The sequence below is a fragment of the Trematosphaeria pertusa genome, assembly GCF_010094035.1.
Source record: "Trematosphaeria pertusa strain CBS 122368 unplaced genomic scaffold BU26scaffold_17, whole genome shotgun sequence".
Lineage (NCBI taxonomy): Eukaryota > Fungi > Ascomycota > Dothideomycetes > Pleosporales > Trematosphaeriaceae > Trematosphaeria > Trematosphaeria pertusa.
Window position 1 is genome coordinate 990,281 of NW_022987228.1, and position 15,203 is coordinate 1,005,483.

The 15,203-nt window shown below is 50.5% G+C and overlaps 3 protein-coding genes across 3 annotated transcripts in view; 2 read left to right on the forward strand and 1 right to left on the reverse strand.

Annotated features, from left to right (window-relative positions):
• Positions 1–1,486, forward strand: part of BU26DRAFT_510066 (uncharacterized protein) — a gene marked incomplete at both ends in the record, with an annotated part of 2,324 nt that extends 838 nt beyond the window's left edge. The window contains 3 exons of the mRNA XM_033827200.1: positions 209–446; positions 497–823; positions 882–1,486. Coding sequence (XP_033678571.1) covers positions 209–446; positions 497–823; positions 882–1,486 — 1,170 coding nt within the window. The remainder of the gene's footprint in view (positions 1–208; positions 447–496; positions 824–881) is intronic.
• An 8,342-nt stretch (positions 1,487–9,828) lies between these two features.
• BU26DRAFT_581788 (uncharacterized protein) lies at positions 9,829–11,022 on the reverse strand (the record flags this gene model as incomplete). The annotated part of the gene is made up of 2 exons (XM_033834507.1): positions 9,829–10,260; positions 10,329–11,022. Coding segments are annotated over 2 exons (1,029 nt in total), but the record flags the coding sequence as incomplete, so codon positions are not given.
• Positions 11,023–11,450: 428 nt separating this feature from the next.
• On the forward strand, positions 11,451–12,173 carry BU26DRAFT_570261 (uncharacterized protein; the record flags this gene model as incomplete). Its single annotated transcript, XM_033833986.1, has 3 exons — positions 11,451–11,643; positions 11,705–11,780; positions 11,843–12,173. 3 exons carry the CDS (start codon positions 11,451–11,453, stop codon positions 12,171–12,173), a joined length of 600 nt encoding a protein of 199 aa, XP_033678573.1.
• Between the last annotated feature and the right edge of the window lie 3,030 nt (positions 12,174–15,203).

The window sequence follows — 15,203 nt, forward strand, 5'->3', positions numbered from 1 at the left end:
GACAACGAGCAATGGTGGATTGCACCGGTTTGAGCTTGAGACAACGAGCAATGGTGGATTGCACCGGTTTGAGCTTGAGACAATGAGCAATGGTGGATTGCACCCGTTTGAGTTTGAGTCATGACGAAGGAGCAAGCGCTTGCTACTTGCTGAAGTCTACGGACACATATAGATAACAATTCATGGATATCCAGCTAGGCTAGAATAGACTCCACATCAAATGCCTTCAACCGAGAGTGAGCTTCCGCTGCTGTTCACCAATGATTGGGAGGAGTTCAACCCCACTGAAGGCTTGAAAGACTTGAAGAATCCCGGCAAGACGCAGAAATCCAGGGTACAAATCAGACTCCAGTACGCTCACGATTGGTTGGCTTGCGTAAAGTACCTTCAAGACTCCTTCGATGCGATATTGCCGGCGTTGGGCGAGGCCCAAATTGGTTCGCTCCGTAAGTTCTTTATCAGTTCCATAAAGAAGAATTCATTAACCTTTATCCAGCGGAGCGATTCAACACGCGCGTCTTATGGGAGTGGCAGCATATGGTTGAGCCAGTTATAACGCAGCTTGTTCCGCTTGCGGAAAACAACACCACTCTGCTGGCCATTTCGGGAACCCCAAGAAAGGCCGGAAAGCCTTCCACTATGGCCGATCTGATCAAGGACATCAAGGAACAACAGCGCGCATGCAAGAGCGCTTTGGACAATTTGACCAAGCGCATAGGTGTACCTGAGGATTACACTGCATCAAAGGGCGCCAGAGTCCCCACCCAATCACCCATTGAGCTTATTTTCGAGGCTTGGGTACACCAGGTACACCAGGTACACGGTAGGGTCCCCAATCTTCCAGGAAAGATGAGGTGCACGTTGCTAACAAAACCTCAAAGGTGATTTGGGCCGCACCGGAGATACTCCGCAGCTCTGCAGCCTGCTAGGTACCAAGTTGGCCGAGCTCCGAGCCGCGCATCCTTTGAGAGAAGTCCCCGCCAAACGAAGAGTGCTATACTGGCCGCGAACAATCCACATCGACTTCTGCTGCTGCATCACAGGGAGCACCAAACCCGATGTGGATTGGCCTTACGACAGCTCCAAAAAACCCTTCTTCAGCATCTGGAAAGCTCGGACGAACATGAACAACAACAAATTCTGGGGAAAGTACCAGCAAGCATTCAACCTGTGCGAGACGCTGCACGACTGCCCGAAGGGCAGGTTGTCAGAAGAGAAGATAAGAGCACTCCCAGCTTCGCCTCGTTTCATGCAGAAGCATACCGCTCAAGCCATCGGCGCAGACCTGAAGATGAAAGCGGCATGCCCAACTTGCAGGGTAGTTTGGGGGTATAGGGAGGTTAAGGTTCCGCCGCCATACTATCACAGGGTTTGCTGGCCGGGCTCTTGCGCGGAGTATCCATCGGCGATAAGGTGCCACACTCTTTACCCTCGACTGACTGTTGGACTGGAGGAAGAGGAAGGCGAAGCGGAAAGAGAAGAGTGAAGAGGAGGGAAGTCAGTGATGAGAATAACCGGGGCCACACCCAGACGCCCCGGAAGGAAAAGAACGAGAGGAGATGGATGATCGTGCCCTAGGAGAGAGATCAATCGCGCTATCGTAGCACTAGACGGGCTTCGGTCACAACACGTTAGAAGCACAGACAGGGTTTCAGTGCCATAGCCTCTCCACTTCCCTGAATGTTACCGCGTGAGGTCTTGTTCAAGAATACCATCCTAACCCTTCGCACCACCCATCTCTCAACTATGCAGTGTCTTGTTTCCCCTTTCTGGGGGCCTTCTTCAAAGGCACGACGCGAGCTATGCCTTGTGGCGGACATTTAGTCAACCTGGGAGGATGGAAGATCGCACGGAGACTCTAAATAAGAGGAAGGAAGGGACTTTGGTCATTGGCAAGGGTGCAAGTTGCGCTGCGAAGTTGACGAGTTTGTATTCGGCTGTCTGCGTACGGAGGATCAGCTCGCCAACTGTTGTGCTGAGGTGCTGACAAAACATGTTGAGCCAGCTAAATTGACATCTTGACTAGGCAGGTGGGTCCAAACGTTCCATGTATCCGATATACCCAAGGCCTTTGGCCAGGATGGGCTAGTGGACACGGCAATACTACTGCGGCTCGTGGTCCCCATCATGGCCCAGTTTTGATGCCTCTGCCCATGCGGTATGTATGTTGGCATACTCGAGTATAAGTTCCGTTTCCCCGCGGTATGTCTCGTACTTTTACTGTTCGATCAGGTTGGGGATGCTGTTCTGCGTTGGATTAAACTTCACAATGTTGTCTTCAGCTGTGTACACCCAATGCTTTCTTTGGTCATTGAGGGGGGGGCGGGGACGGGGTGTGGTCAAGTTTCGGTTGCACGGCGCGCTATTCGATGCCGACTTCCTCTTTGATTATCGAGCGCTCCTTCATGGGGCTGTGACGCGTCGGCGATCCTCGCGGTGTGGCAAGACCATTGTTCTCATCAGCCAACCTGTTTCATTCTAAACCTCGTTTTCATCTAGTCCAGAAAAGCCAGTCTTGAATGATCTATTGCCGATTATCTACGGGAGCACGGGAAAAGATCGTATAATGGGTTGCATCCAGTTCTTCTATCTCGATGACTCGAGGGCCTCGAAATGGACTCCTTGCCGCCCGGTAGATCTCGGCTAACCAGCTACACTCACCGCACAAGAGTTCTGCGTCGTTCAGCCGTCGCCCGAACTCGGGATGGACTATCGTGCTAAAATGGGAAGATGATCGTGAAAGGAGAGATGGCTGCGTTGTTCAAGGCCATGGAGGAAGGTACGACGACGTGAAGCATGCTTGCTGCTCAAGGGAAGAGAGCATCGAAAGGCGAACGCGGAGAAACGAGTAAGGCATGACTCTGCAACCTAAGCCTTCAGCGAAAGAAGCCTCCGTCGCTGAAGCTGACGACGCCGATGCTATAAGAGGTAAGAAGGTTGAATTTGGCAACATCAGCATTGGTGTCGCCGTATACAACACGAGAGAAAAGGATATAGTAGACTCAATCGGAAACCGAACGGGAGAAGACGCTAACGCTGAGCGGATTACTTCAAGAGTCTCGGCCGCGCCGAAATCCCTCTATGTCAACGACATTTAGCGGACGCTGTTCGAGAAGTGCTGGGTAAGCAACCTCGATCTCAATACCATTCGTCAGATTGCCATGAAGTGCGCAGATGCGACTGGGGAGGGCAAGTGTCAAGATGGAGAATTTGGCCGAGAAGGCAAACAAGATCGAGGCCAACCTACTCAGGCCTGATGGCGCTCTCAAATGCCAGTGTGACCATTGGCATCTCTGTCCCACAAACGTACGACTACAACTTCCTTTCCAACGCGGATTCCGAGCGGGATATCGTGGCTACTGCATAAAAAAACACGTTTCATTAGACCAAGGATTATCCGGCATGCTGCTATCTTATCAGGCCTGTATGCAGGATTATGGGCAGGAGAAAGATGCTCGATAGGAAAATCTAGGGAGGCGGGACCAAATGTTCAATTATATCAGTTCCGATGTATAGATGTCCGTTCCTCTGGCGCAGATCGTTATGCTCGCATGTCCTCTATCACCTGAGTGGCCAAAGCGAACTCTTTTCAGATCCCTTGTCAACATCTAGAAGTGTTTTATAAACACTCTAGGCGCCAATCTATAAACTAGCTTCCGGTGTTCTTTTATAGGGAAGAAGTTTTATAGGGAAGAAGTTGGGTAAGTGCGGAGTTTTGCTCGGGGGTTACCGGATTCGGCTAGCGTAGTCGCTTAGCATTCACCCACCGGAGCTCGTAAGCACGTGTTTCTTATGTCCGTGTCCACTCGGTGCTTATTGTTCTGGGTCTTTCGGGGGCGTGTACACATCGTCGCCCGTATCTAGATGAAGAAAAAGTGCCGCGTCGTGCGAACGCCATTGCCAATCAAGGCAGGGCCCCTTCGTACCTAGTTCTATAGGTTAATCGACCCGTTATGTGCTCTCGCGTTGAACTGTCTTAGAGCTCTTTCATTGCACGTGTCTGGCCTATAGTCCCACAGGTGCGTTATCGTGTTGAAAACGTACTGTTGAATCTTACGTGGTAGTTTCTGCGCCTCAACCTCGCCGAACATGCCGTTGGGTAAGTGGGCGGTATTTAGTAGCTGGTGAGGCCATGGCAAGTCCCTCACTAGAAACCGCGTTCAGGTACGGCACACTGTTGATGAACCGTTCTGTCCCGAGGTCTACGATCGCGTCTCAGTCTTATCGGCCAATAATAAGCGCCTCACCGTAGTCTAAGTTCAGCAAGAACATCACGAGGTTGCTCAGGATCAGGCATATCGCCGCACTCAAGCACTACTACCTGCCCACGCCCATCTAGTCGATGCTGATCCCGAAGGGGAGGATGCGCGGCGGTACGGCCAGGATGGGAGAGGGGAAGCTGTTGGCGACTCTGATGCGGAACATGCCCTCGGTTGTGACGGACGCAGTGATCACGTCCGACATGGCGGCCACCGTTGTGCGCGGCCACCGCCGCAAGCGCACGATTAACTGCGACTGTCAGTCCCCGAAGCCCCTACCAACCGAAATCGTAGTCGGGCATACCCGTCCTTGTGCGTGAACGTGTTGGTCTCCTTGGACTTCAACATGCAGTCGTCGCAGATCGCGTACGCCTCCACTGCGGCGTCCTGGTCTACGACGAGCTCCATGGCCATGCCGGTGGTTATGCCCTAGAGTAGGAATCTCATCCTGTCTTGCATGATCTGCCTGTACCTGGCCTCGCCAACGATGTGGCTGACCTACTGAAAGCGAGATTATCTCCTTGTACAGCCTTGCGTATATGGGCATGGACAGGTAGTGGTGCTTGAGTGCGGCGATGTGCCTGATCCTAAGCAGGCCCATGATGCGAAGCACTTCCAGATTTTCATCGACAGGTGTGTGTCCGCGAGGACCATCGTGTCCCTGTCCGAGAAGTCACGAGTCATTGCAAAAAGTCTGAATGATTTAGATATTGAGTCCATTGCAAATGAAGATGGGCTCAGATGAGGCATTGCCATCCTCCAGGCACCTTCAGCATCCTCGCTAGGCGGTGCCGACCTATCCAAGCGCATGCCGGGCCGGGCTGGTTGATGCGACATGTGAGAGCGCAGCTGGACACCCATCTCGGGATCCAGAGACCTGGGGAAAGTCTGGCGAATGTCGGCAACCATACCTGTGGGACTCGCCCGGCTCGCTTGACGTATGGCGTCGTACAGCGCTTCTGTGTTCCCACAGTTTTATGGCTCCAGTTGCGCGCGCGAGTCCTTGTATTTATCGGTATTGTCCCACACTGCAGTTAGCCGGTTGAGTGCTGGGCAGGCTCCTCTCCAACCGGCCGCGGTCTACGAATTTGCGCCTTTCATCCAGCAATGTGCTCGAACTCGGTGCACAGGAGGAAATACGGGGTGTCCTGGTTCTGAAGGAGGACGGCGGGATCCGGGGTCGTGGGGGGCGCCGTATTCTTGGTGGGCGGAGGCTTGAGGGGTGCGGCCGGTGAAGCGAGAAGTCGATGGCGACATGTGCACATGATGCGAATCCCGAAAGGAACCCTTAGCGCTCACCACCCGTACGACGTTCATGTGGGCGAGCGCGGAAAACGAAGCCCTAGGTGCAACATCAGCGCAGTTAGAAGAGTGGTGAGGCATGCCAACTCCTACCTGGGAAGCTTGCGGGTTTCTGGCTGGGGCGTAAGCTGTTGCCCATTGCCGCTGGTGCGATTCGGTAGGTGATGAAAAAGCCTTGCCCTTGCTAGCAGCGACTTCGTTAAGCCCGAGCGTTGGCAAGTCGTATTACCCTGGGCAAAACTACCCTCATTGCGTCTTCCTGGGGATTGCGGGGGCTGAACCGCCCTTCTGGCTCCAGCGCGAAACTCATGCGTCTTTGCGAAGTGGTTGGGCTAGGAATAGTCTTCGGTGGTGAGGATCTGGAGAGAAGAACCAGGACCACCTGCTGAACAATCCGCTGGAGCTCCGAAAGGAAGGTTGGGTTCCCCTCCTCCCCCTAACCACCGACAAAACGGGACCTACAGTCACAGTCTCCTGTCAAATCCGCTCCAGCAAAAGCCCAGCATTCGCCTGCCGCGTCCATACTGCCTAGGGCATCACATATTTTATACCCTCCGGGCTTTGTTCGACGCTGCCAAAGTACTGCTCAAAACACCATGCCCTCTTCAGGCAGCGCCATGCCTCCTTCAACGTCATATCCGTGCGCCGGCGCTCAACCTGGCTGCTTCTGTTCAACCCATCAGGGCCCCACCGCCTGATCTCGTCCGTCAACATCGTGGGCACGCCTATGGCCTTGCTCGATTTCAAGAAGATGCTCATATACGCGGGGTGGGCCATGCAGGATTGAGGGGCAGATCGCGTCGAGGAACGATGGCGTGCAGGAGGTGCGAAACGCGCGTAAATGCCATGCAGGATCTGAATTCTTCTTCTTTCTCAATGCACTCCTGTGTGGCCGCGTCGATGGATGACTTCAGTTGTTGGGCCTGGTTGCAGATCTCCATAATAGGCCGTGCCTTGTCGTTTGCTTCAGCGAGAGCTGTGTTGAGGCCAGGAAGTCGTAAGCGGTTGCGTTGGTTCCTCAGCTGCACCCACCTTTCAAATGCGTCCTTTTCCGCGGCTGGCTCCTGACCTGCTCCCGGAAGGCTTGAATGGTAGTCGAGCAAGTTCTTTTCGTCAACCCGCGCAAATTCTTCAAGACTCTTAATCTCTTTCTCGATCACTCCCTTGCACTGCTGCAGTTACGCATAACTCGTCACTTGTAGAAGCGGTTATGACTTTTTCAACTTACTAAGGACAATCCGTCTTCTCCAAACTTCACTCCTCTAAAGGTTAAGTTGAGGGGAAAGAAGTAGAAGTGGCTTGACGCGGTCATACTATGCATCAGGTCCTGCTTCCACTCGCCGTTAACGACTGCCGGGCGATGCTTTTCCACGCGCGCGGAGCGAGAACGAAGTTAACGTCTCGTTCTTTCTCGAGGAATTCGCAAGAAGGGTCGCGAGGTACCGCGCCAACTTCCCACCCAAGGTCGTACTGACCTAACGTTCTGCACCGCGTTCGTATCCAGACTAATCTTCACACGACCGAGCCCTTCTGTGTGGGATTGAGGGAGGACTCATAGCCGCCAATTCGACCCCAAGGTAGATCGCTCCCATTCCTACAGCTCGGTGCAATGCGTCAATAAGAGGCTGATGATCTGCTTCGCGCAGGACATGCTCCTCCCGGGAGTTCCGTTGTTTGTGGCTATCGTTTGTGGAGTCACTAGAAGTCCGAGATCGAGGAATTCTCCTGGTGCTTCAAGCTAGAGCAAGGAGAAGTTGAAGAAGGGCGGCGGTCCTCCGGGTCTGGTGCTCTGACTTCGGTACAGATGAACGGGTTAACGAATAGGCTGTAAAAGGGAAGATCACGGCGTGGTAAGGGATTCCGAAGGCGTTTTCTCTAGCGCGTCAAGGCCCGAACAGGCCTCTGGAGCAAAAATGGTCTCGTAAAAGGCTCGGAGGAGGGCGGTCACGCCCGGTTACGCGACGATGCTCATACTAGATATAGGATCGAAGGTCACCTAGACAACGACGCAGGTCGCGCTTCGGGAGAGCGACGCCGATCCGGAGGTCGGAATACAAGAAGGAACAGCTCCAGGCCTCCACGTCTTCCCCAGCGAATCGATCGCCGAAACGTATCACCGGATTCTCGGCAAGCGGGGATATAGGTCAGCGAGATCTCCGTGGGTGAGCCACTCGCTCACGTCTCAGCCGGGTGTGGTCTTAGGACAGCGTCCATTAACACGGACTTCGGAACATACTGAAGTCGGAGAGGTTTGCCTAGGTCACGCGTTTAGCAATACGGTGTCCGCCAAGGAGGTTCTTATCTAATACCGTAGCCGTCTGTAATCACGACGCTGGCCTGAATCGCACCAATCAACGAAAAGGATCTAGCGGCTCTTCAGCGAGCGGAGAGGCGACCGTTTTCTTTCTTCTTCACACCGCGCAGACTCAGCGCGCATGAGGATCAGAAGAAGCGAAATGGACACTAGGTCGAGGCTACCAAGGGGCGAGGCCGGCATCTGGGGCTCTCGCGAAGGGCGCGAAGATAACGCCAAACCCATGACGAGAAGTGGTCCGCATCGTCGCGGCGGTCGGCGGCAGAAGACAAAGCCAGAGAGCCAGTCGAACAACGTTCAGAGTTGATCCGAGCTTCGTAGCGATACCAGTGATAAATGCCGGGAATCGTGGCGACGGAAAGCGTCAGCCCCGGAACGGAAGCTTCTCGACATCGGGAATTAGCAGTTCGACAAATTTCGAGAGGGGGATCGCTTCCATCACTGTCCGTTTAACGGCTAAGTTGGATATCACGTCCCTCGTGGAGGAATAGTATTCGCTGAGGATCGAGCCCAACAAAGACCTCAGTTTCGTATTCGTCAAAAACGCGAGGAAGGCACGAGGAAGACTCGTTGGTAGCCTCTTCGTCATCGAACGCGAGATCCCCCGTTCAGGGGAATATCGCGCGTGCCGTGGACTCGAGCGGCATCCGGAGCATATACCGCCTTTCAGTCGGAATCGGGATGGAACGAGACGTTGAAAATGGTAATCCTCGGACGGTGTTGTATCGTTGAGGCTCGTCCTGTCCGCGTTTGGGTCGCGGCTTTGGGTCACAGCCTCGGGTCACGGCCTCGGGGGGTGTCATCGTCGCTACGGTGCCTAGACCAAGACGAAGAAAGTCGTTACGCGAGCAAGAGAAGATTAGCGGACTCCACAAGGGCGAGAGGGAACGCAAAATCCATCACCGTAAGTCGCGAAAGCAAACCAACTTGCGGGCGAGGTACTCGCTCACATTGTAGATGCGCGTCCCCGACGGAGGAGAACCCGCGATGACTGCCGCACCATCAAGATTAATCTTAGCAACTATAGGCTAATCTGAGGAAGTGCACATAGAATATGACTCACCTCGACCAAGATCGGCACCGCTCCCTCAATCCCACATCCAAACACGCGTCAGGATAGCACCGAACTCACTGAGCAACGTTGCCGTAGGTTTGGGTAGCTTGATCGTACATTGAAGGCTACGGTACAAAGTCCCACAATTAGTTGTGAATTAGCGAATTTCCCGTCTCGTCCGTTCGCGAACTAACAGAGTTTGCGGCCAGCCCTAGATCATTATACCCCTTCCATAAAAACCCAGTGGCAGGATAGTTCTCACCCTGCGAAACGATTAGTGCGCGTGCTGTGGCGCATTGCCGATGCTACTCTACTTCCGGTTAGCGCCAGGACGCCACCCGCGGGCGACGTACGATCACGATTGATCGACGACAGCTATGCAGACCAAACAAGCGCAGACCGAGATTCGATTGGTAATCGTGTTGGCCTTGATCACTATTGCGCTATAAGTATATGTTGCGCAGGCATTCGTCAACCAGGTAGATGTAGGGCGGTGTTGCGAAGGAAAATCTGGTGATCCTTGGCATGGTGTTGAGTTTTACGAACACAGGCATCCCTGCAGACATGCGTCATACTCCTACGAAGACAGCGCCCATCTCCGCCATACCAATTCTCGGGGAGGTGGAATCCTGCTCAACAGGATAGAGCATTCCCAATTCGGAAGCAGGGTCCTGGCTCGGGCACGATGAAATGTCTCCTAGCCAGGCTGGGCTGAGAGGGCGGAGAAAGGCATTCATGCGTCTTTATAATTTGTATAGGCCATGCTTTAACTTCCAATTCCCTGCGTCGCGCTTCGCCTTCGCCGCCAAATGCGCTAGGAACCCAGCCACGCCCGTGAACGACGACAAAAACCCCCCACCACCCATAACCACGTCCTGCGTGAAGAATCCGCCTGGAGACGACAGATGTCCAAGAGAAGACGCAGATCGGTTCGTAACTGGCTACCAAGACGTCACTACCAGTGACATGTAGGCCCAGCCGTCACGCGCGCGCCCTTTACATGAACACGACCGCTAGCATTGCCATAGCCGCAATACCCCAGCTGCGCGTCAACATACTACCCAGAGAAGGCACCGCGGTAGGGGCCTCGGCGCTTCCCTGAGCGATGTGGTTCCCAGTTCGCAGGCACATGATGTGCGCCTTGGCCCATGTCCTCCTCGTCGGTTCCAGGAGCATAGTAATAGTCGGCTCAATAAGCGTCGTGAGATTGTTGTACGCGTCAAGATGCTGGGGCCCGTAGGTGGATTTGGCCCATGAGCGAATAACATGGGACGCATTGCTGGCAGCGGGCGGGAAGGAGCAAGCTTGGTGTAGCAGCGGGGTTGCGAAAGCTGTGTTGCATCAGCCTCTATCTTTCGAAATCGTACCAACAACCCCAGCCAAGGGGTACGTCACTTACGGAATGGTTCAAACCAGGCATGTTCGCTCAGGTCGTCCTTGCACGAGTTAATCGGATTGCCGTCTCCAAGGTCTGTGAGCGCCTTGCACAAGTCCTGGGGTTGCTTGTCCTGGCCCGCCTCGAACATGTGCCCCCGCGTCCGCTGCTCAGCAAGCCCAACCAATGTGTCGCGACACGTAGCACTGAGCGACGCGTCACAGCGGCCCTCCGTGTCCTTCTGTCCTTCAACGCGCTTGCTGTGCGATAGGCCGTGAATGATGACGCCACATCCGATGTAGCTGGAATTTGCCGAGAGGAGATTGGGGACGGGATCAACGTTGAGCCGAAGCACTTGCCCGATGGTAGTAGTGCTTCCATTACCCTCGCCGTTTCGGACGCCAGATTGCGTTGCGATGGTCCAAGTCCACTGGCCGGAGCCATTTTGGAACATCCCTGCGGGCGTCTGGAAGGGGTTGTCCATCGTTACGCTGTCGGAAGCATTGACCTGAGTATTCTCGATGTTGCACTCAAGCTGGGCGAGGCAAGGACTAAAAATCCCTGCAACGACAAGTAGGATGAAAGAAAGAGTCTTCATGGTTGGTTGCGCCGTGCGGGATATCACCGTGCGGGCTATGGTAGTTGAGTGTGGCTTGTGTAGGTGCTGAGCGAGGGACTTTATAAGGTTGGAAGAAGGTGGTGATGAGAGAATTGAGGGGGATGGACGACTTCACCGGAGTAAGGGAAAGTCGTACCTTCTGATCGGTTGGTCCCACATCATCCCGCCTGTTCGCGTCACATCCACTCCCGCCCTCTTAGGTTACTTCTCTCTCCCTTCCGCTTATTTGCGTCACCTTCACTCCCGCCCTCTCAGGTTACGCCTCTCCTCCTCTCGCTCGTTTGCGTCACCTTTACTCCCGCGCATTCCCGCCCGCTCCTTCTTAACGTTTTACCCCATCGTAATAGATTATCTGGCAACTCTATTGGTTCCACCAAATGGCAAGGAACATGTGGACGCGGTCAATCGAGGTAGGAGCGGGGGATATAAAGTACTTGCGAGAATCCATTCAATTGACTACAAGCATTTCTGGCCTCTCTAGCCTCATGCATCCGAAATCTCCATCATCTAAGAACCGCCCAGGGACCATGCTTCTTTTCACCGTCGCGGTCGGTCTGGCCCTCGCTGGACATGTCCTTCCTGCCCACGCCAGCGAGATGGAGGACCTTGCTTTACGTCAGGCCCCTCATCACAAAACACGTTTCTACCCCAAGGGAACCCGAAATGTGAGTGCCTGGACCGTGTGGACTGGTGGGAATTCAGAGAATCACTGTCGTGCAAGTATGTTCTGGCCATACCGTAGACCACATGTTGATAGAAAATGGTTCTAACCTTGGTCAAGACTGTACCCTCGGCACGGAGTCTACCATCTCTACCACTATAGAGTGGAGTGGGTCACTCGGTGGAGGAATTGGCTTGTAAGTACCTGCTCTATACTATCAGAGGAGCCACAAGAGTTGTGCTGATCTTTGGCTTGCAGGAAACGAGCCATTGATGCTGGGCTGAACTTCGGTGTTGCTGTTTCGGTTACCAAGTCTACCTCTACGTATACAGAGGCACATTGCAACGCGAACAACTACGGGTGTGTCTGCGGTTTCATGTACTGGCTCCCGGCGGTTGAGTCGTTTGGTAAGAGGGTTGAGATTACTACCTTTCGCGATTTCGAGTACGACTATGTGGTACGGGCTCCGGTGCTAGGCCCTCATGGGGTACCAGATATCTTTTGGGATAGGTGCAAGTCTTCCAAATCGTCGGATGACTGCGATGAGTATCCTTGGTCTGAATACCTACCCTGCCCTGATGGTGTGTAGTTGGAGGATGTCTTAAGCTCTCTTTATCGTGTCTTATTTTGCCTTTGGGCGATGCTGGGTGTGTCTGGAGATCTGAGCAGCTTCTTGTAAAAGCTCAGGTGTTATATAATAAAAATAGTGTCTATTAGGTTACAAGGAACCTCCTCCGCTGGTTTTTTCGTTGCTATGCCTGAGTGCAATAGTGTATCCAGGAAATGATCAACAAGCATCTCCGTATAGACGAGGGGATCAAGGGATCTCGCAGCTCCCCCGGGTCTTTAACCGACCAGCGAAAGGTCTCGGAAGCTACATTGCTGGGGAACGAGGCCAACTACGAAGAAGTTGGGGTTCGACGGCAACCGTGTCCGCGACAGCGAAGCTCAGGTAGAAGCGCTCCACGCGAGTGATCTGTAAGGCAGCGTATAGTCCAAGATCCTTCATCGCTTTGCAGCCACAGTTGAGGGAGGCGCGAGTTCTCGTTCTCGGCAAGCTCTAAAGCTGAGAGGGCCAGAGGGAATGATCCAAAGGTAAGCTCCGTCGGACACGAAGCAAAAATCCATCCCGCCGCCGAAACGTATGTAGCTCTCATTTTCCCGGACATCCAGACGTCGCAAATCACGGAACATCAACTTTCATATAGCTACGCGAAGAGTACGGGTTGTGTAGAGCCCTTCCATCCCCAATGTACAACGCCTCAGTTCCTCTCTCTCTTTTTCTCCTCAGTCTTACAGTGCGAGGATTGCTGACATATCTGCCAGACCGCTGCGTGGCTGGATTCGCCGGGTTTTGCCCATCGCGGACCCGCTCAGTAGTTGCTCACGAACCCGGGTCCATACTCCCGTACGAGTAACCACAGCCAACGCAGAATTCCTCTGCAGGGGGTCTAAATAATTTTTGGGGGGCGCCTCAACTGTCTCGTCTCGTTTCCGCACTGCGACTACGTGTTCTTCAACGAAGTCGGATTGCCTCTGACGGGCGCTGAAGGGTGAAAGAGATTCGTACGTCAAGTCGAGACATCCGGCGAGGGCGATGCCAGCTCGACGCTGGGGAGGGGGATTTCCTGATGATCCCTCAACTTGGCCTTAACTTCATATTCAGAGCTGGTGCGGCGCTCGTCGTCATTTTGAGCGCAACTCGGCTTCGGCGTTGGTATGTTAACACTCGTAGGTCCGGAACGGAGTGGGAGCCCTGGATCCTGTTGTCCTTCGATGCCGTAGTGTTGATAGAGGAGTGCGACTGTGTCAACAGGCAGTCGTTCTCCATCAGCTCAACGAGCGCCTAAAGGGCGTTGTTCCTTCCACTACTCCCGTTTCTCGTGATCGACGCTGGACTTGTCGCTTCGGAACCACGAACCGGCGAAAGGGGACAGCATGCGCGGCTTTTATTAAGTCTGCTCCATGGCCGTGGAGCTCAAGCTCGTTCGTCTGGAGCTTGTGGCCTGGAGGCTCGAGACAAGTGCAAAACTTTACAGCTAGCAGCCTGATGCTTTCGAACACGTTTGGTACTCTCAGCGCCTACTTGTAGAAGATCTGCATGCGATGTAGTTCTCAGGTGCTAAAGTTCTACTTTTCGCAGCTATTTGCATGTTACATTTTCTTAAGCTTCCCTGTATATTAGACTACAGGTCAAACTTGTGCTTACGCGTATCCTTATCTCTAAGACTCTACTCTAGGTCCTTTCTCTAGTTCTTTTAATCTAGTCTTTAATAGCGAGAGAAGAAGAAGACGCTAATTAAAGGTCTCTAATAGTGTAATCTGCAGAATAAAGCTTCTATATTATTTCTAATAGAGTTTATAGTAATCTTCTACTATTTCTAAACTAAACTACCTAGAAAGTTTTAGTAGTAGGTACTATAAGATAGTATTTTTAGTAGGTAAGAAGAGAGAGAGAGAGAGAATAAAAGAGTATTATAGATAGACGCTAAGAGAAGATATTACGTTTTACTACACGCCTTCTAAGTTTAGAGAATACTATAATATACTTCTAATAGTAAATATCTTTTAAGTATAGATTTTCTTTAAACTTTAATTTTATCTTAATTTTTAATAGTAACTTATTTTTTATATTTTACTTCTATATAGACTAGTAGGTATTATACTAATAAAATAGAATCTTAGTATATATACTAGAAAAATAGATAAGAATTAAAAAATAGTAAGTATACTACTTAGTATTAAAGATATTACTAGAAGTATATATAATTACTAAAAGCTATAATATACTTTATAAGTAAACTAACTATATAAGTAAGCTAACTACCTTTCTTTTAGTAAGAAAATTAATAAAAATTAACCTATTTTTCTTAAATAACTAAGTAAAACCTTAATATTTTTCTATAAAAATTTATATATATATTCTTTATAGTATATTATATCTTATAGTAAAGTTATACTAAGATATATTATATAATTAAAAAGCTATATATATTTAGGTAACTTTTAAGAAAAATCTAGTTTACTTCTAGTTAGTACTATTATATCTTTATAATAATATATAAAACTTATATTATATAGTATCTATAATCTAATAAAAGTTTCTAGAAAACTTTTATAGAGCTAGCTCTTCTAGATATAGTATAATAAGTATTAGTAGCTTAGAGTTAGGTCTAGATAATAGTTTAATATTATAGATATTAGATAAGTAAGATTAAGTAAGGCGTACTATATATATTAGAGTTATTTATATTAAGTTAATATAAATACTTTCTAGCTTATATAGAGTAAAACTAGAAGGTTAATATAAATTATAGTAGTATATTAATATAAATACTTTTTATTTATATAGAAATATTAATATTAAGTTAATATAAATTATAGCAAAAACTAAGTTAATATAAATACTTTAAAAATTAAGTTAATATAGATTATAGTAAAAATAATATTAGTATAGATTATAGTAGTAGGTTAATATAAATAGATTAATATAAATATATATATAAAAATATAAAGTTAATATAAATTATAGTAATAGATTAATATAAATACTTTTTAGTTTATATCTAAAAACTAGAGGTTAATATAGATTATAGTAGTAGATTAATATAAATACTTT